The 22,272-nt window shown below is 44.0% G+C and overlaps 1 protein-coding gene across 1 annotated transcript; it reads right to left on the reverse strand.

Moving 5' to 3' along the window:
- Nucleotides 1-60: 60 nt before the first annotated feature.
- On the reverse strand, nucleotides 61-9,765 carry LOC123407132 (pre-mRNA-processing-splicing factor 8A-like). Its single transcript, XM_045100198.1, has 13 exons — nucleotides 9,473-9,765; nucleotides 8,645-8,768; nucleotides 8,449-8,541; nucleotides 7,929-8,319; nucleotides 7,151-7,640; nucleotides 3,257-7,053; nucleotides 3,064-3,170; nucleotides 2,699-2,953; nucleotides 1,953-2,588; nucleotides 1,666-1,863; nucleotides 1,294-1,572; nucleotides 600-842; nucleotides 61-498 (listed from the first exon to the last, which is right to left on the reverse strand). Exons 1-13 carry the CDS (start codon nucleotides 9,748-9,750, stop codon nucleotides 307-309), a joined length of 7,083 nt encoding a protein of 2,360 aa, XP_044956133.1. The 5' UTR covers nucleotides 9,751-9,765; the 3' UTR covers nucleotides 61-306.
- Nucleotides 9,766-22,272: the final 12,507 nt, after the last annotated feature.

A 22,272-nucleotide genomic window follows, 5' to 3' on the forward strand; every position in this document is an offset into this window, starting at 1 on the left:
CTATGTGCACAAGAGCATGAAATTGGTCAAGGCCAAGGAAAAAACTGGGGACAAAGTTACATGATGGCATCTACAGGCCACCAAGCAAAATGTTTCAACTGTTATCATGATGCACTTGTACAGCACCGTGCTTGAAGGGCAGGCTTACAACACAAGGTATTAGTCTCAAGAGACGGAAAACATCATACAACATGTCACGTCAAAGTTACACACGTCACAGAGCTCTCTATTCAAAACTGAGCAGAGCTCATTGCAGGTTTCGATACGCTAACATAGGGCGGAGTGGGCGTGCTAAGGTGGCTACGACTACGAGAAGGTGTCCTCCCTGTCCCCCTCAGCAACCTCGCCCTCCTCAATGTTGCTGAACTCCAGGAAGTGTGTTGGCCTGTGGTCCTCGTGGTAGAAGTCGCGGGGTGTGCCCAGCTTCATGCTGTACTTCATCAGCGGGTCGTGCTTGACTCCCATGAAGTTGTAGTTCCACGGAGCGTTGTCCGGAACCTGGTGGGAGACACAAAAGTGAAAGTGAGCATTCCGAATTTGAGTTGGCTCTGAAGAACAATTTTTACAAATATCAATCCTATTAAGATGAGTACACATACCATGTAGAATCCAAGGAAGCGGTCGCTGAGAAGCATCTGGACCTTCTCGTAGTGAGTTGGAAGATAACCTTGTGGGTTGCTCCCGTTGTCCTTGTTGCCACGGGCCCACTCATAACCACTTGGTGTCAATTTGTATGCAGTCAACGAGCACGATCCTGGGGTGAAGCTGCAGGTCAAAATGATGCACTTCTCACCATCCCACTGTTTGTTGTTCTCCAAAATTTTAGCATGTGATGTCAAATCCTGCAAAGCACAGCAGAACAAACAGTTCAGTATATGAGACTTGCATAGCAATTGAAATGTGCAAGAAACAACAGAAGTTCAGTAGCGAGACACTGGCTCACAGGCAAAAAAGGACTATACTACAGAATGAGACAAAAACAAAAGAACCAACAATTCAGCACTGAAACTGTCACAGGCAAAAAGAACGCTATTACAAAAGGTGCAAGAATCAAAAGAATCAACAGCAACAAATTTCATGTATAGTGCATTGTGAGTTGGAAAGATTAAATTGTGTAAAACATGCATTTTAATATTCACATTCAGAATTCAAATGTCCCAAGGGAGACAATTAGCCGCTCATGGAGAAGACATAAATCTGCTTGATCAGACATTATAGAATTGTGCGCTGAAATTCAGCTACTTAGTTTAAATTTTGGATAAGGATCATAAGGTTGGGTTTGAAGATACAAACCTGAGGTGATAGCTGAGGAGCTTCATTCGGCTGGGTATGCATCCATCCCAACGGCTCCAGGTCAGCAAGGAACTCATGCTCTGGGAGATTCGCTGGCAAAGTGACCATCTGGTGAGTTCCATGCTGTGGCGGAATGGATATGCATCTGATCTCCTTGACTTGGGGATTATCCTGTGGACTCAGCCCATACAGGAAACCTGCAACCTGTGTCCGTAGATCTGCTATGCATATGAACTTCTTCAATATATTCTTTGGCATGATGTAAGTATAGCCAGTCTCCTGTACACATAATACAAGCAGTAAGTAACCATTGGGCAATTGTTATTAGGTGGTTTTATGGGTAAATCGAAGAAAAGGAATTGCAGTACTGACCTTTATATCATCTGAGTTAACATAAATGTGGTTGACACGGAGATACAGGTTCGTAGCAGAGATGGCCCTGACACGCCAATCTGTCTTCGATGCAAATGCTGCTTGCTCATACGGACTGGTTGTTGTGACAATGAGCTCATCTCCATGCACATTAACTGTCCTTGTTGTCTGTGCAGTTACCTGATTTGTCTCTCGGGACTGCAAATTCAAGCAAATCCAAGAATGAGGAAAACTGATGCAATTACTATGCATAGAAACTACACAAAGGCTGGTATAGAAAGTTTTACCTGTTTCTCAATCTCAGCTATCTGTTGCCTCTGCTGTGACGGTGGAGCTATTTCAGCACCCAGTATTATATCACGAATCTCAGATTGCGTAAGTGCAGAAGTATTAACGTTGTTTTTCTTCGCATAATCAGAAAGAATGAGATCCCTGAGCGCGCATTCGACCTTCAGCCACTGCTCGTCAGTCAAAGATGGCCAGATATGATGTGGTTCCGTAACAATTGTCTTGTCAGGCTTCAGCAACATCTTAGCCTTCTCATTATTGACATGTAATGCTCGTAATATAAGTACAAGACGAGAGAATGCGGTGTAGGACGAGATACTTTTCAGCCAGTCATCGTATATGTTATAAAGAACCATCTGTGGTTCCGTAGCCTTGAGAATAAGATCACCAAACTTCTCAATCTTCAAGCAAGCTTGGAATGGCAGCTGCAACTCACTACCCTTGATAACAATGTTAGGGAAATCAAGCAGATGGACTTCCAATGGATCCAACATACCCTTCCTTGTCACAATAATTTGCTTTGGCTGCTCTTCTACAGGAAGAGACCGAACTAATGCAGCAACCTCCTCGGCAGTTTTCCACTTGGCCAGCTGCCCTAGACGCTTTTGTCCTGCCCATACACTTGTGTGGATGACCTGCATATTATAATCCATTTTCATTTAAGTCTTCCAAAAGTTGTGATGCTGCGCAGTTATGCAATAATTGCAACAAAACTAGAGGTAAAAGCAAAAGAAAAGGAACAAACCTTCAGAAATAGTTGCCCAGTTCTTGGATTGAAAATAAAGATAGCACCATTGATTGGTTTGGTGGTCAGGTTACCCTCAAAGGTTTTGTGAATGGTGACTCGATAGACATTCGTGTCATCCACAAACCATATGATTTGATTGCTGAATATCTCTCCATAGTTCTGTGAAGACAGATATGGCTCGGTGGGTTCAGATGAATACAGCTGAAGACCCTTTCTTATTCTCTCTCTCAGCACATACAGAGCAGGATTTGACTGTCAAAAGAAAAAATAAACAAGCATGTCGTTTATTAAATAAGACAAAAAATTTAACAACACAGATAATGCCATAGAGTTAGATTTGTTACAGTTAGCATGGTTATTACCTTCATGATCTTGTTCATTGCTTGCTGGAGGAGGGGCTTTGACCCAGGGAACCAGTTGCCAAAGGCCGAGTGCAAATTATAAGCTAGATCAAGTCCAATCATCACTCCTGCAATAAATATTAATCAACATTAAGCACAGAGGATTCAGACAATGGCAAGAAATTGAAAGTTAATGGATACAACAAAATCATACCAGTCGGAGAAGGGTAGATGGACATATTATCTGTCGTGTAGTCCATAAATTTTGCTCTTGTATAACGTTCTATGTCATGTGAATCATAGTCTCCCCATCGTAGTTGCACATCAATCCAGTACTTGTTACTCGCTTTCTGATCAAAAACATCCTTCGACTCGGAAACTAAGCTTGGTTTGGACATCTGCCACCTATGTGCAGCAAAAAGGAGGACATCTGCACATGAACTGTTCATCTTGTAACTCTTCCTGGGATGTATTGTCTCCTTCTGTACTGTCTCAATCTCCAGTGCATCCAACTCCTGATCCAGAACTTGGCAAAGATCCATAACAACACTTTCATGGACCTTCTGCCAAAGATGTGCACGGAAAATCTGAATCAGAGAGATCTTCAGGGTTGGAATTTTACCATGCATGAATATCCCAGTCAGATCTAGCTGAACCTGGAAACCAACATATACGTTTGCACGATTAATGGTTGGCGACCACCAGAGGGTAAATCTTCTGTTGGGGATTTGATTAAGCCCAGAACGCTGTGCATTTGTCAGCTTTTTGTACTTCATTGATTCCTCGAAACCTGAAGCCTTCTCCCAAAACAAACCCTCCCAAGTGGGGAAATATGTCCCTTTAAATAAGGTATGTTCCAGGATACCTTCCACACCACCAAGTGCTTGGATGACATCAGTTCTGTAGTTATTCAGATTCCATAACTTTCCATCATGCCGCTGATGTGTCCACCAGAATGGGTTCTGTTTCAGCACTTGATACTGCTTGAAGTCTGTCCGCACCCTCCACCCTTTGTCGTAGGCCAAAGTGTGGCGGTCTTTTTGGAATAAAGTGTTGATACGGGGTATGCCTCTATCCCATGAATCTTCCAGATCTTCAAGTGTTAAGCGCCTATTCTGCGATTGTGCTTCCTGCCTCTTCAAAGCATACTCAGCCCAAACACGCTGAGAATCAATAAACTCGCTCTCCCATGGTTGGATGTAGCGATACAAGTTAGGGATAAGCTGATCCTCTTCATGACTCATACCACTTCGAAAATGTGTCACACCAACATCTGTCTGTTTGCTGTACCTAAGATCACTCTGTGGTATCAAAATGTGACCCATTGACAACATACCCAAACCTCCAATTTCCTTGGGTGTATAGAAGATAACTGGTGGAAACCTGCTAGGCATCTTTGAGTTCAGGCCAATCTTTATGCGAGTCTGGATCTTGTTTTCACATTTTACAAGCAGATCCAGTAGTTCCTGTGTATGAACAGTTGCTTCACGGAAATATGTCATGAGGCCAATGAGAGCAGTGTTCCACTTGTTGACTATCTTGGTAAATGTCGTTGACCCTGATGACATAAGGATTTGCCTGACACGGTTCTCAAACACCTTCATGTGTTCATCATCAACCCTCAAAAATGCAATAGCTGTCCTTTCTTTTGTCTGCTCATTCTGCAAGTTCCATACTCCATCTTTTGTGTTGCTGAATGCCTCCTGAGTCATACGTATCTTCGGCAGTATACGGACCTCAAACCCAGACATGCTAAAGAGCAGGTTTGGGTTATCCTTGCTGTATACAGAGACAAAGCCATTCTCCCATTCTAATGTAGTAATACTCCTTGGCAGGCGGTTCTTCATATCCCAAAATACACTTCTTCCCAGATTAACATCATGCTTCATGAGCCTCATTCTTGCATCTCTAGGCCAACATTTCTTGTTGTTGTAACCAACCATGTTCTCATTATTAGGATCAGGATGCTCTGTCAAGTAACGCTGAATCAAATCCCTTGCCTCTTCATGAGTGAACCGGAACATTATATGCACCTTATCGATATATCGAGAATACAGCCTGATGGGATGCCTTGTCTCAACTTTAGTGTCAGTATATGTAAGGAACTCATTTGGCATCTGAGGCGGCCCTGCAATCTCACTAGCTCGTGTTAAACCAAGTAGTAGGAGATCCAGCACCAGCCCATAGTACTGCACAATAAAAGATGCAAACTGAAGACCTCGAATAAGCCCATAAGAATTTGTGTGACTCATATCCTTGTAAGACAGCACAACATTATTCTTTGCAGTGACATAATCAGCAATGTTATGGTCCAAGACCAACCGTAGAAGCCTGTTCAACAGAGTCAGATCAATTTTTTCAAAGAACTTCTCAAATTTTGTCTGCAGCATCACAACACACTGCCCATCGCTAGTGTCCCATATGTCCTGCAAATTATTTATACCTTGGCACCACTTGTAAACAAGTAGAGGAGGTGGTTCTGAATCAGCAGGCTTTACCCAATTTGGGAAGAGGTGGCGTTTGTCCCCTTCATACCACAAGTACTGGTCAAGGTATGCATCAGTAATTTTCTCAAGAGGCTCAATTTCATATACCGGGATCAGGTAGCTGTACAGATCCATAAACTCAATACCAACTTCTTTAAAAGCACGCTGAGTAAGAAGATGTCGTTTTATCCTTGACAAAGCTTCATGTGGATTATCATATGCTTGCTCTATCAAACCAAGTTCCTCTCGCTGCAGCTGATTTAATCTTACTGCCACACTGTATGACTCTTTTAGCCTTTCCAGTGCCAATATAAGAAGTTTGGTATCATGCTTGTATGAGAGTGGGGGGAAAGGAATCGGTGAGAACTTCCTTGACTCCAGCCAATGGACTGTGGTTGTATAAATAGCAACTGCTTCTTCAGGTGTCACATATGGCCCGTCTTTCAAGTAGTTGTGTTGCCTCTCTTGTTCTGCCTTCAACCACAAACGAGTTAACCTTCCAAGATTTTTGCGGCAGACAGTCTTGTCAACTGTAGCACCACGCCGGATACGCTCACGATTGTAGTGAGCGACATTTGTCCACCAATCAGCCTTGGACTTCACATAGCGGAGTATCATGTTCTCAATAGGAACTGGCAGGCCAGGGACCTTCCAGGGAATATTTGCCTTCCAGCAGCGCCATGCCTCACTAAGATGTTGCAGTATAGTCCGGGCCTTGTTTTGCTTGATGCCCTCTGGCATAGCATCAAGGACATCATGCATAACTGCAGCTCGAAGTTCCAGATCAAAGTGAGACTCGACACGTTGCTTGGTTACTGTTTTAGCAACTCCTTTTGAATGGCGACCTTCAAACTGCCTGGCCAACAAATTACCTAGCCACCTTTCAAGCAAGGGCACAATACCACGAAGGAAAAATAGCCACACTCTCCACATTGGAGCCCAAAAACCACAGCCAGGTCCTTTTCCAACAGGACCAGTGTTGAAACGGTAGTATATCAAGTGCTTCAGATCTTTGCACATCCTAATTTGCCGCATCAGGCGATACTTGTATCTGTACATACCAGTCAACTGACCAACATGAGAGAATATGTATTGCAGACCATCGGCCAACTGAAAGGCGTCAACATTTCCCAAGCGAAACTGGATGTTTGCATCAACAACCAGCTTCGTAAGTCGCAGAATCTCACGACACAAGTGGAAAGCATTTCCAAAACGAGATTTCTTCCTCTCTTTTGTTGTGAGTGTCTTCACAGGCTTCAAATTGAAATTGTAGTCCAAGTGAAGATAGTTCAGATTCTTCCTGTGAATCAACAAGTTAAGCATGTTGTAGCCCTGCTTGCAAACTTGCAACCCAGCTTCTGCCCAATCAAGCTCTGTACTTTGGAAGAATTTTGTTGCTTGCAGTGAACGGAACAGGTGTTTCTTCTTCTGTGCTTTAGGAGGCCTATGATGTAGCTCATTGAGCACATAGCACTTCAGCAGCTTCTGGTAGCTCACCCTGACCTTAACTGGATACGCTGGTGGACTGCAAAACAGATGTCGATGCAACATGAGAGGAAAGTATACCAACGAAGAAAATATGGAAAGGGATTGTTATTTGTTTAACTCATTGTAGTACTTACCAGTGCTCTTTGAACCACTCAGATACAAGAGGGATATCCTCAGCGCGGCGTGTTCTACCGGATCTCATGTTAAAAGGCCTTGGAGCAAAAAGCAATGAAATGCCGGCAGCTGTTGTGTCAGTGTAAAGTGGAGTTTGGTTCAAAAGAGGCTCCACACCCTCAGGGAGACTAAAGTCATCTTCATCATCCTCTTCACTTGCCTTCTTCTCCCGACGATCAACCTTGCTGGTTGAAGTGATCGGGTTTATCAGAGGATCATAATAAAATGCAGGCAGATCCGGATCCTCTGTCTTGATATACATTATCATAGGAGTATGATATATGCAAAGTCTCACTTTCCTTGGCCTGTTATTGTACAGGTGCGGGAACGCAATTCTGTACTCGGTCCGAAGTGGTTGACGGATGATGAGTTTATTGATGTCATTAAATTCATTCCAGTCCTCATCCCCCTTCTCCATATCACGGTACAATGGCTCAAACTTTGGACCTCCTGCAATTGAAAATTTTAACATCAGTGATAAGAAAACATATGTTGTACGCCAAATATACCAATATGTTGCCTCTTTTGATAAAGCATAAGAAAATACAAGCACTGGTCGCTTATGTTCTCATAAATTTCATAAAACAGTGGCAGCATTCAGATACCAGGTGAGAAATTGTTTTATTTAATCATGAAATCAAAAGCTATAAGTATTATGCTAATCAATGTTTTGTTGTAGTATTTTTGAACTTGTGACATCAAACTTGCTTATACAAAACAGAAGGTAAATATTGTTACCTGGGATGCACATGTTAAGTGCTTTGGCAGTAAAGAAAGACTCCATGTCAAACAAATAGAAATAATTCCGATCAGTCAAGTCTGACAAAAGTTGACCAGCGAGGCGATAAAGTGTTGCCATTATGGGAAGAGACAGATTCCACTTCCTATAGCTGGGACCATTTATAAAATTGGTCTTCACGAGGGGATTGTGATCATAAAACCAGTTATACACAGCTCCATCTTCCTCTGGATCCAACTCCAATTGTATAGCCTCCAGTGGTTCAACGTCCAACAAATTATCAGCATAATCCAGTGGAGGTTCCTCGTCATCAAATGGAGGAAAGCGCATTCTCTTGAAATGCCGCCTATCTCTCTTCTCCCTTCGCATCATGATCCACATAGAACCCCACTGTGGAGAACACAAGACAAGGGATATTTTGTAAGCATACAAGGAATGGGGAGTAATGAGATAAGAGATAAAAAGGACGAATAGAATAGTGTGGTGATGATGAAAGAAGAATCACATCTAGATCATTACCTGCGCCAAGTAAATGGGCTCAACTACCCATGGGATCTCGTTTACGAAGGTTATGGCGCCAGTGATATGGTACAAGATCTTCACATCGCGAACCTGAAGACAAGAGTTATTTTAGTCTGTGCACATGGAACAACTAATCTCAGCAACCATAAGATTATCAGTGTTCATATCAAATAGTCGCAACTAAAGGGCTTACTTGTTCCCAGGGCATCGGCATATTCTCCAGTAGTTTGTAAACGGCATGAGGCACAAATTTGAGTGCTCCAAGATAAACACGCTTGTCATGCCTGTACTTCTTTGAAGACATGTCCCCATGGTCCCTGTTGAACAAGACAGATGCATAAATTTACTGAAACGTAGGCAGATCCCCAATCTAGATCACATGAAGGTTTACCAATGTTGAGCTACAGCAACTAGCACATCAACAATTCAACATATCTAGAATCCTGACTACTGCAATTTACAGTTGAGCCACCAGCAAATTAACATGTTCACCATAACTAGAGGATAAAATATAACAACTCTCTCTCTTTTCAATGCAATGAAAAGCAAAATCTCTTGCGTTTTCTCGAAAAAAAAATGTAAATCCTAATTTCCAGGATCTAGAGCAAGAGGCTACGGCTAATTCCAGTGACCATAAATCGTAAAGCAGAAAACACAACAAACACATGTTGCAGGGCGGAAAATAACATGGGTAAAACAAAACCTAAACACCATCGAATCACAGTTACAACCATAAACCTACACCTAATAACATCAAACACCATGTATCACATCCACGGCACCAGTTCAAAGCAACACACGGCCACGGGATGCCCTAATACCACAAGTAATCAAGCATCACCAGCCCGCCATGAGCTATCGCATCCATCCATGCCACTAGTTGAAAGCAACACGTGGCTACGGGACGACCTAAGACCCCAAGCAATCAAGCGTAAGAGCGCGGGGTGAGCGCCAAAGGCCCCGAAACCTAGCCGCGGGCAGCAGAGGCAGGCCCGGAGGCGCGGATCTGGAGGTTCCGTACCTGATGATTTTGCGGACGTGCTCGGGGGGCATGTCCTCCTTCTGCGCCTCGACGAAGCCGAACTTGCGCTTGTCGCCGTAGCGCTTGGAGTTGAGCTGGTGCCACTTGCGGGCCTTCTCGACGAGCTGCGCCTCGAGCTCCGCCGGGGTGAGCGGCTGGCCGGCCTGCGGGGGCGGCGCCGCGGCGGGCGGGGGAGGGGGCGGGGGCAGGCCCGCGCCGGCCGTGCCCGGGGGAGGCGGCGCGGCCCCCATGGGCGGCGGCGGTCCGCCGTTCCACATCGGGGGCGGCGGTGGCGGCCTCCGCTGCTGCTGCGAGGGTTTTGAGCCTCGGGCGAGACGGGCTGGGGTTCGACTTCCAGAGGCAGGCGTCGGGATTTTTTGTTTTGGAATGAAAGGGGGAAAAGGAAGGGGGGAGGGGGAAACCGGACGGGCTGGAGATGCGTCGGAGATTTTTTATAGATGGGGCTTGGCTGCAGGCTATGGCGGTGTGGCGGGGAGATTCGAGCCGACTTTGGTGCCATTGGGCCGGGCTTTGGTTCTCAGGTCGGCTGCGTGGTGGGCTGAACGGGGTAACTTGTTCATTTTTCCTTATTTCTTCTTCTTCTTCACAAAACCGAAATCACTGGTTAGGGAGTACACCTCGCAACGATTAGGCGGGGTGTATCTTTTGCGCGACAAGTGTCGCGTTCGGAGCGCGTTGGAGACCTTTCTACAACGTTCCGTGTGTGACACTTGTCGCGCAGGGAAGAGTCCCGTTATTTCCGGGGTTTTTTTTTCTGGTTTTCCCTTTTAGAAATTAAGCCCCTGAACAATTTAGGTTTTCTAGTAATCCTACGATCTATTTGTTCAGAATTTCTTCGTCCCGTCTCGCCGCCGTCGTTCGCTGCCGCCATTCGTTCCGTTGTGGTCGTCTTGTCGTCGTCTGTCCTGTTGTGGCGGTGTTGCTGTCGTGCGTCTCGTTGTGGTTGCCTGCCGTCGTCCGTCCCGCTGTCGTTGACCTTCCTTCGTGGCCGCGTCGTCGTCGGGTCGGAGTGGTTGTCCCTGGTAAATCGCCCCGTTGTTTCCTGTTTTCCTGATTTCGTTTTTCCCGTTATATTTTCGGGAAATTGAGATTTCAGGGGAAATTACGGGTGGGGACTTCCAACACGATCAAATGTCAATTTTCAATTCTCATGTGGAATGAGTTCTTATTGTCCACCGTCCTTTTGTAGGTAATGGCTTGCCCCTTTTGCCGAGCTGCAGGTGGCCCTTGTTCTTCCTTTGATTCTTGTGCGTCTGTGTTCACTGTGGTGCTGGATCGTAGTGGTTCAAGGCGTGTTGTAAGAATCTTGTTGATGTTGTTGTTTTGCTTGGAATGTATTTCAATGCTTTTGTTTATATGATTATGATATTTGCTTCCATTCTTGTTGTAGTATATTCCGCGCAGTGTTAGATCACATCTTGCTCGGTACATTGAGGAGTGCAGAGCTTTAGCTATTCGGAGAGTGACACAAATGTTGATCTTGCTCTTCACAACAGTGAGGGTAACTTATACCATGTTCTGTTTAGACATGGTCGGACGAGCAGTAAATTTCATGGTTCCTCGTGGGAAGAACTTGTGAATGATTATGGTCTCCGTCATCATGACATTATGACTATTAGGCTTGAGCACTATGAAACTATGATTAGTGTCGATTTTCATCAGGATGGTGTTATGTTGTTCCCTCTACCCTGTGTTGGTAAGTTATTTGTTGGACTGGTTTTTAGTTTTGTTTCAGTTTATACATTTTTCTGTTTTGCTCAGTTTGTGAAATTATTTTTTGTAGCTCTTGAGGATCTGAGTGAAACTCGGAAGGAACTTGTTGACAGTTGTTTTTATAGTCGTGGTGTCACTTTGAATTATCATCAAATGTATGTCATGTCGCGACAGCTCTTTGATGACGACTACATATTATGTTTTCCTTTTGTTCACGGGATTACGTCCATGAATGTCAATGATCAACATATGGTGAGCTTGTTTTTTGGTTACTGTTTATTTATTTGTTATTTATGTATGTTGAGCTTTGGAATTTATTTTTAAAAATTTGAGAGCTGAACATCATATAACCTGATGTTTTTTGTCAGGTTATTCCAAGCTTGGTTGTGAGTAGTTTGAAGGATTTTTTGTCAATTCCTAGGACTGGTTCCTTAACTCTTGAAATTGGTTTGGATTCTGAAGATGATGATATATATGTGAGCATTCCTTGTTCCTACTTTATTGGCTTGGGTGGTAGAATGGTGTTCAAGAAGGAAGGTTTCAGTAATTTTCTTCGGGCATCGTCTATTGAAGTAAACAATTTGGTGCTCATAACCTTCAAAGAGCGTGATCAGGAGCTTGCTGTTATTTTCAACCTTCTGCCGCAGTGATCCTATAGGGGCTGCACCCCATATATCTGTTACTTATAGAGTGTGAAGTAAAACATTTATGTAGCGTCTATTTGTGTGTAGATATTTTTAATAAAATATTTGGTACAAAACATTGTTATTCAAAATTACATATATTCAGATATGTTGTACAGATGGATTGTGCTTCTTGTCTTTTAGTGGAGATTCGTGCCTGTAGAGTCTTCAATACCGTGGCTATAGGGGTTACATAACCGTGCCCCGTAGAGGCTTCAATACCGTGGCTATAGGGGCTGCACACCCGTGCCCGTAGAGGTTTTAATACCATGTCTGTGAGGGGTTGTGCTTCATTGTCGTCTCTCTGGAGACTTCACTCACGTGGATGTGGTGGCTTTCCTTCCGTAGTCGTGCCTGTGGTGGCTTCAATTCCATGATTATATGGGGTGGTGACCCGTGCCCGTATAGGCTTCAGTTCCGTGATTATATGGGGTGCTGACCCGTGCCCGTATAGGCTTCAATTCCGTGGTTATAGTGGTGCACAGCCGTGCCCATATAGGCTTCACAACCGTGGCTATATAGAGGGCTGCACACCCGTGCCCGTAGAGTCTTCAATACCGTGGCTATAGGGGCTGCATAACCGTGCCCGTAGAGGCTTCAATACAGTGGCTATAGGGGTTGCACACCCGTGCCCATAGAGGGTTTAATACCATGTCTGTGAGGGGTTGTGCTTCATTGCCGTATCTCTGGAGACTTCACTCACATGGATGTGGTGGCTTTCCTTCCGCAGTCGTGCCTGTGGTGGCTTCAATTCCGTGATTATATGGGGTGGTGACCCATGCCCGTATAGGCTTCAGTTCCGTGATTATATGGGGTGCTGACCCGTGCACGCATTTAGATACATCTCCTATCTCAGATCAGCGAGAACAGCGAGAACGGCGATACCGAGGCTATGTGCACGTGGCTCACAGGGCAGTGAGAACGGCGATACCGAGGCTCTGTGCACATGTCCACTCTACCACCGGGCAGCGACACGGAGAGGCTTCTAGTTTGACCGGTCCCAACGCCCACAACCCCGTTTTCACGGTTTAGGCTGCTCCCATTTCGCTTGCCGCTACTACGGGAATCGCTTTTGCTTTCTTTTCCTCTGGCTACTAAGATGTTTCAGTTCGCTAGGTTGTCTCTTGCCTGCTCATGGATTCAGCAGGCAGTTTAAAAGGTTGACCTATTTGGGAATCTTCGGATCTATGCTTATTTTCAACTCCCCGAAGCATTTCGTCGTTGTGCGTAATAGCTCACTGATCGAGCGCCCTTGCGCTGAAGATGAACGGGGCTAAGCGATCTGCCGAAGTTGTGGGATGTCAAAATGCATCGGTAGGGGAGCGTTCCGCCTTAGAGGGAAGCAACCGCGAAAGCGGGGGTCGACGAAGCGGAAGCGAGAATGTCGGCTTGACTAACGAAAACATTGGTGAGAATCCAATGCCCCGAAAACCCAAGGTTGACTCACATTGCATGGTTGTTTATCTCATTTGGAGGCACTGCACTTATTTTTCTCCAAATAACAATGATTTTAGGCACTTATCTCATTGCAGGGCTATTTTTGTATTCACATCATGAACCTTCACATCGCGGTAGTCCAACTTGGTCTACCTACCATGATTACCACCTACAAAACCTACAGCGGCGGCACCTAAATTCAGAATAGCACTGCCATTTGACGCGATAGGTGTAGCAGCAATTAAATGAGGCCATGGAAAAACCCACTCACAGTTGAGGAACCGAGGAGTCTACCACTGCCCGTTGGGAGGTTGCAACGCAACATGTCCACTCCACCATCACTTCTAGTCTAGTTTGACCGTGCCCAACGCACGAACGACTCGTCTCCGGTTGGCCCACAGGACAGCGACAACTGCGACGCTTCGGTTGTTCTGACGGGTCCTATTAAATAGGAACCACCGCCACCTTCTTCACCCACTCGAGCGTCGACCACCCCACTCGTCCACCCCACTTCTCGAGACAGAAAAACCTGGAACGATGCCAAAGCGTAACCTCGCCGCTCGCGACGGCGACAGAGGTCCGTCGAGCCCTAACCGGCGCCGGACGGTGAACGAGGACCACGCGCGGTACCTATGGGAGAACAGCCTCTCGGTTCCATGGCCAAGCGTCGTGCTCCCGGAGGGGTGGAACCTCAACCGCTATCGGGTACCTATACCACAGGTTCCGGCGGATGGCCTCGAGCGTCGGCGCGAGATCAGGCGGAGGCGCTCATTGCTGCCGCTCGATCTGAAGCTGGACCCGGGGTTTGCACCCACCAGCGACCTCTGGGATCGCTGGTTCGCCCCGGGCGTCGTGCCCGAGGGGCGTCGGCGGATGTACTTCGCGTTCGCTGGGCCGCGGCCGCGCCCACCGCTTCCGGCAGCCCAAGGACAGGTGGCTGCCCTGCCGCTGGAGGTGGCTGATCCACCGGCAGAGGAGCAGCTGGCTCCGCTGCCGCTGGAGGTGGCTGATCCACTGGCAAAGGATCAGGAGGCTGCGCTGGAGCAGGAGAAAGCGCCACCTTCATCCGACAGTGACGAGGAGTAGGTGATGGCGACGGAGCTGGCAGGAATGCGGGGACTGGCGTGGCGGCAAAACTAGTATAGGGTTTGCCTTTTTGTTTGTAGGGTATATATAGGGTACCCTTATATATCTATGAAAGCATCAAACTTTATCTTAATCGAAATGAAGTTATGTTTAATTCGTATTTTGTTTGTAGTAATATTTATCTTAATCGTAATGATGTAAACCCTTTATGGTTTACATCATCTTCGTATTTCCGAGTTTATTTTTAAAAATTTGTAAGCTGAACATCATATAACTTGATGTTTTTTGTCAGATTATTCTGAGCTTGGTTGTGAGTACTTTGAAGGATTTTTTGTCAATTCCTAGGACTAGTTCCTTAACTCTTGAAATTGTTTTGGATTCTAAAGATGACGATATATATGTGAGCATTCATTGTTCCTACTTTATTGGCTTTGGTGGTAGAATGGTTTTCAAGAAGGAAGTTTCAATAATTTTCTTCGGGCATTGTCTATTGAAGTAAACAATTTGGTGCTCATAACCTTCAAAGAGTATGATCAAGAGCTTGCTGTTATTTTCAACCTTCTGTCATAGTGATCCTACTTATAGAGTGCAAATTAAAACATTTATGTAGCTTGTATTTGTATGCAGATGTTTTTAATAAAATATTTGGTAGAAAATATTGTTATTCAGTACAAAATATGGTGGCTTTCCTCTTGTAGTCGTTCTTGTGGTGGCTTCAATTCTGTGATTATGTCGGGGTGCACACCCGTGCCCTTACAGGCTTCAATATCGTGGCCATAGGTGTGCTCGCCCGTGCCCATAGAGGCTTCAATACCATGGCTATAAGGGCTGCTCACCCGTGCCCGTAGAGGTTTCCAGACCGTGGCTATACGAGCTGCACACCCATGCCCGTAGAGGCTTCATTACCGTGGCTATACGAGCTGCACACCCGTGTCTGTATATGCATCACATTTGTGCTTGTGGTGGCTTCACTCCCGTGATGATATGGGGCTGCACATCCGTGCACGTAGAGGCTGCAATACTGTGGCCATAAGGGTGCTCACCCGTGCCCGTAGAGGCTTCAATACCGTGGCTATAGGGGCTGCACACCCGTGCCCGTAGAGGCTTCAATACCGTGGCTATACGGGCTGAACACCCGTGTCTGTATACACATCACATCAGTGCCTGTGGTGGCTTCACTCGCGTGATGATATGGGGTTGCACATCCGTGTCCGTAGAGACTGGAATACCGTGGCTATAGGGGCTGCATAACCGTGCCAGTAGAGGCTTCAATACCGTGGCTATAGGGCTACACATCCAAGCTCGTAGAATATTAAATCCCATGTCTGTGAGGGCTTCTGGTTCACTGTCGTGTCTCTGGAGACTTCACTCACATGGATATAGTGGCTCTCCTCGTAGTTGTGCCTGTGGTGGCTTCAATTCCGTGATTATGTCGGGTGCACACCCGTGCCCGTAGAGGCTTTAATACCGTGGCTATAGGGGTTGCATAACCGTGCCCGCAGAGGCTTCAATACCGTGCCTATAGGGGTTGCACACCCCTGGCCGTAGAGACAGGATTTGAAGTGTTTTTGTTTTTTGTTTTTTTATCGGTCAGGAATTAAAGTGTTCATAAGGGAAAGTGTCCATGTAACATAGGAACTAGTGGAACATAGGAAATAGTCAGTGTCATAACATAGAAAATTTCACCACCTTATTCTAAAATTACATATGTCTGGTATAGATATAAATGTATATCGAATCACAGTTCTCGCAAGAGCACGAGGCAAAATAGGATTATTCTTGTTCTGACCTCTAGTTGTTAGAATGGTGGACTTCAAAGGTTCGGTCTTCTGCGTTGTATGTTATGCTGCCTGAATACATTTTGCAGTTGTTCGAATATTTTGCCCTTGTTGTAACCAGTTGTCATCATTCTGTAAGTTGTTCTCGCAATGCTTCACATATATCAGCAAAGCAGAGAAGTAATTGATTTAAGAAAAATTATTCTAGGACTCAATGCTACATGTTGGTTGGTTTAACATTATATATCGAAACATCTAGTGGTTTTGACAGAAATAAAACTTACTTTGTTGATAAAAAAGGTTGATCTCGTGTCGATGAGTGACATCAAGTGCATTATGTATATATCACTGTCATCTCTGTAAAATGAGAGCAATGTGTCATTGATTACATGAGGAATAAGACATGTGTATTATTACGAATTACACGTAGAGTAATAATAAACTCACGATCTTTCTAAATTAGTTACGTTGGCCACTTCTTGTACACTGAAATCGTATATCCTGTGAGGATGAGCATTGTAAGCTGAATGGTATGCTCTCTTGTAGTTTTCAATTACAATGTCTGAATGTTCCTTTATGCCGTCGCAGTTGATATAAGGACACAGTATTTCAAAACGTTTCTTGTCGAAATTAACCACAATCAAATAGATAAAGCGGTGTTGTCTCACAAGAATTAACACCTAAAACAGTGAGCAGTAATATTTGTGAGGGGAAATATTGTTTGGAAACTGGATAAGCAAATGCCAGCACAGTAAAGTGAAGTTAGTAATATAAACTCACAAAGTCGCAGAGGTTTGACATCCTGTATCCAATTGTTGATTCGACAATGTATTGCTTTAGAAGTTCAATGCTTACATCTTTGACCTGGAATTTGTCCTGTAAAAAGGTAGATGCTTGCTTAGTCTTATTTGGTACATTTTTTATTTAATATTTAAAAAAAGGTAGATTAAATAAATTAGAACTTACAGAAGCTTCCATGTACATTATGTGCTTGTGTAAGGTGTGTCTATTGTGAAATTGTTCTGTCAACAACAGCTCTGAATAAGTATCCATCACATATTCGTTCATATAACCGTACACCTTCATTGATAGACCGAAGGTTTGATGGTCAGCCCAGCGTCGATCGATGGCAAATATCCTCTTGCTGCCAAAAAAGGGCCCATTAAATTTTATGAATTATGTATTTTAACATTTACCTTGATGAGAGGCGGCCAGTGTTCAGTATGCAAAATGGTAAGCGACGCATGTATTTTAACAACAGCATGATCAAACTGCAAGGATAGTTACGTTGAATTATGGAAAAACAGAAGCATTGTTTCGAAGTATACACATAATGTGAATCTGTTTAATGCTTTAGCTCCAATTTTTGCAGTGATTATAATAATTATTATTATATTAACAACACCAATATTTCAGATTAGGAAAACTTTTCTACACACGGAACAATTTTCTCGTTACCTGTCATCTCTGCCTATCGTTGGCGTGCTCTCCACGAATGTTTCGTAGACGAGTTTCTCTATGAGCGTAGAATCTCTTATATCCAACAATCTAAAGCAGTCATGGTTGTCACTAGTTTGATGATTTAGCTGTTGCTATTGCTGCAGATGGTAATGAATGTTCTGTGAGTTTGGTGCACTGCAACCGATTTGAACATTTCTGGTATGTTGATGGTCATGGTAATTGTCTTGGTGGTGCTGGCTCTCATTGCAATGGTTGTTTCTCTGGAGCACATGTCCACCTGTTTGTTGATGCTGCATCTGTGTTGCACACATGGCGACTCCTGGTAAGCTGATCTGGTTATGAGCAATGTCTGCTGACATATTCCGTAGATGCATGCATGAATAGTGCGTATTATTCGTCGTTGAATGTAAGCTGCTGTAGCTTTGCCCATGGTTTTGCTGCTGGTTGTAATCATTGGGGTGGCTTTGATGGCTATGCAAACCACCATTATTTTGGTCATTTCTGTGATGGCAGGATTGGAAATTATAACCAGAAGGTTGTGTGCAGAGAGCATTTGGTCTTGGAGCTTGTGACCAGGCAGGTTGGGTTAAACTCACAAAGTTTGACGTAGGAATCTGAGTTTGTGACCAGGCAGATTGTGTTAAACCGACAATATGTGGCGTAGCAGCTGGCATTGAGAGGTAACTAACTTGTAACACTGAATTAGGACCTGGTGTTGTAGGTATAGTTGACCGTTCAGTACAAGTAAGGTTGGATTTTGCTGATGTGCTTGTAGCCTTGGATATGTGCATTGTACTGTTAGGAGGTAGACATCCTTTGAAGCCTACATTATCAGAGTTGGATGAGCTGCTCCTCTTTGTATTAGCTTGTCAATTTCTTCGTATATTTTTGGGTCAGACCATATTCAGTCATCTTCCGTGAAGGGATCAGAACCCAGGACTGTTCGGGTGACTGCCGTTGAGGTTCTGTTATCCTGACTTTTTTTCGTTGGCGGTGTGGCCCCGCTAGCTACATTGGGCATCATGTTCAATGTTGTTTTGTCAGCTGTCATTTGTTCGTTTGGCTGCTCTACACTCTGGCTCTTGAAAACAACAACACTTACATTCAAATTGTTGTCAACGGTCAAATTGCTAGTGCCATTAAGCTGGGCCTTCGTGTTTGGAGAAGAACACTTGTTGGTAACAGTGTCTATCGCCTTGGTTACAGGTTTGGATATAATGAGCTCCTTCGTGGTTGTTGGGAATTTTTTAAATATTGCGTCATCGCCTGTGGAACGTGCAACAATATCTGGCATTTGAATAATCCCAGCATCAGATTGGTCACCACCTCGAGTATCATGTTGGTCACCTGCTCCGCTACCTTCACGCACAACAGTAAATTTCTTTGACTGCGTTGGCTCTGGTATTTGAATCATTGGAGGAGATTCAGGGTGGTGAATGATGTGAGTTGGCTGTTTGACGTTTGTACAATCTGGGGTATTAGCTTCATCAGCAGCAACTTCTTTTGATTCTGTTTGTTCTAGTATTGCAGGTCCGCCTTCTGTGGAAGGTGCCGAATTGTTGGCTGCAGTGAAGTCGGATGAATTTTCACCGGTTAGTATCAGTCCTGTGTACTCGTCCAATAGCTCGGTTGTTGGCACAAACTTTTCATGAACATGTAACCCATCGAGGCAGTTATTCATAAATTGCTTCATTTCTTCCATATGTGACCTTGTTTTTTCATCCAAGTCATCTTGTTTGAGGTCTATCTCAGTTATCTCCAAACGCAATTTGATCTGGGTTGATGTTTGTTGTTGTAATGATAGCTGTGTGGTGAACTGCTCCTTGTCATACTGGTTTTGTGACACATGGGTACCGCAACAACCATTTATATTTTGCATCAACGAGTATGATGAGGGATGCGCCCAGATACTTGAACCACTGCTGCATGATCCTTGAGTATTTTCTCTCTGGTGATTAGCAAGTGACTGAGAAGTTGAAGGGAGCGATAAAAATTATTCTCTGTTGAATTCATCGTTCTTTAAGTTACAGAACACGCTGTCAGATTGTTTGACCTCCTTCATACCAAGCTCCCTGGCAAGAGATAGAATATTTTCGAGTTTCTGCTCCATAATCGGTTGAATAACAGAAAACATTTCTGTGTACATCTCGTTAATGATTTTGGCAATATCTTCTTTAGCCTACAAAAGAGACATATAAAAAATAATCATCTGATATCAATATCACGATAATAGAATAATAACATGCAGATCATATGTATTGAATGCTGTGTTTGCAGGAAGTATAGTGAGAGTACTCCTAAGTGAGCCGTTAGGTAACCTAGCTAGTCTACTTTACGAAGCACAACTAATTTATCGTGTAAGTAAAGGCTATAACCATCATAGAACAAGAAACTATTTTCTATTGGTTATCAAGGAGCACAACTAAGCTACTGCAGGTAGGGGGCACATGTAATATAAACGAAGCCTGTTTCGAATATTTTCTGTTGAATGACTTTGAAAATTTACATGATGTACAATCATTGACAATTTGAAAAAAAATGATCATGTGGTCGAAATGACTCACCGAGGATAGTTTGTACTCTGGGAGAAACTGTTCTAAATAGGCTTCTAGTTTTGTACCCATCCGATAAAATGACCTTTCAGAGCCATTTGGTGGATAGAAAGGTGCGCTTTTTATATTCTTCAGCTGTGATGATTTTGCAAGAAGTCAATAAGTACATTTCAAATTAAATCAATGCAATGGCATCTAAATCATTCTGCTGAGGTAATATTTCACAGAGTTACTACAAAAGAATGTACTACACTCACAGGGTGTTTGCCAAAATTTCCTTCCTCTGGTGACAGTCTGTCCAGGTTAGCATATTTCTTGACAGCGTCTGTATCCCAGATAGATAGTCTTGATGTCAAATCATTTTTCATTGGCATGACATTGATATCCAAGTACTCGAAATAGCTTATATGCCGGACATTAAAAATGTTGCAATTGGATCAGACACTCAACATTTACGATGTAAATAATTGAAAGAAAAAGGTAGTTAACCGACCACTGGTATCAGGAGGCGGCCACACAGTGCGCCGCTGAATTCCTTATCCTTGAATGTCTGTAGTGATGTCACTAACTTGTCTAGTGTAGCTCCTGACCAATCATATGTCGGGATATCTGATGTTGGTCCTTCAAGAGCTGATAGGTAAATCGGACTTACACATTCGTAAGTTGATGGGCACAGAAGTACCGCAGTTGCAAACATCACAAAAACCCGCTGGAATAATTGCCGTGAGAGTTCACGGGTCATGAGATCAATCAGCTCTCTGATACTTGGGGTCTGTGAGGCACAATTTGTGACAGACTTGATCTGTTCTCTGAAAATGTCTGAGCACCTTTTAGCAATCATTTTGCCTCCCAGTGGAATTCCCAATATTCGGTGCACGGTGTAAGAGTTCAGAATAAATGTGAGTCCACTGGGCAATATGAAAGAATTTGAGCTTCTGTCGAAGTAACGGACAAGCCATCGAACGAGGTATCTCGGGAGCTCTTGGCAGGCCAAGTCTAATAGGTTTCCAAAACCAATGTCTCTGATGAGTTGCTTTTGGTTGTCCGTGAGCTTGTCACAAACAGATGTGAACTTCTTAAGGCTCAGTTTTGTACTGAAATCTTCTTCATACTCTGCCATTCTAAGAGGTGTGCAGACAAAATGAAGAATTTAATTTTGACGAAATGTATTGATTGAATAGATTTGACTTTTGCAACTTTCTTTCGTAAGGGGAGGCTTCTATATGAACATCTTGCGAATAAGAAACACATGTGAGAAGAGTCTTACTCATTCTTTAAAGCAAATGCAACAACACACATGGGAATCATTAAGAAAAGAACCTACTGTGGTCCTGATATTTGCTTCTTCCTTCTGTACTCCTGAACGAGCTTTTCGTGCGTTGTACATTTGGACTCGGTTCTTATCCTTTCATTTTCTAGTTGTTAAGGGACCATGAAAACTTGTGTGACGAGTTCGGTACCATCCACAGACTGAGACTGGGTCTCTGAGAGTTGTGGAGTGCAGTCCATCCCGTTTATTGCTACATAACAGGCCATGAGACACTATGGTTACTACCTCGACTAGCATATTCACTGAGAAACATGATTACTGCGAGTTAACTAATCATAAGTACTACTACATATATTCATTGACCTCTCTGACTAATTGTAAGACCATGAGTAGCAGGATCGAGACACTATGAGTAACACATGTCACGGACGGGGAAGTAATTCCCCGATTCGCCGACTACCGACCATGACTTCTGGGATTTCGATAAATATTACGATAAATTTAATTCACATCGCATCTGTCTCGTGCTGCGTTTCTCATCCAGTTTTATTCATTCAGAAATTTCATTCGCGTCCCATCGTAACACTATGAATAGCACGAACGAAAAAAATTCATTCATAAATTGAAACAACATGCGAAGCGCTGCGTGGATGAAGAAGCATCTAGAAAGTGTAATTTGTTACCTCAACAGGAGGCGCACGGGGTGGAGGTAGAGGGTGGACGGTTTGTTTTGGGAAGAGGTAGATGTAGAGAGAAATTATATGAGCAATCAACAGTAATTCCTCGGTAGAACTATGAT

Source organism: Hordeum vulgare, chromosome 7H, assembly GCF_904849725.1.
Source record: "Hordeum vulgare subsp. vulgare chromosome 7H, MorexV3_pseudomolecules_assembly, whole genome shotgun sequence".
Classification (NCBI taxonomy): Eukaryota; Viridiplantae; Streptophyta; class Magnoliopsida; order Poales; family Poaceae; genus Hordeum; species Hordeum vulgare.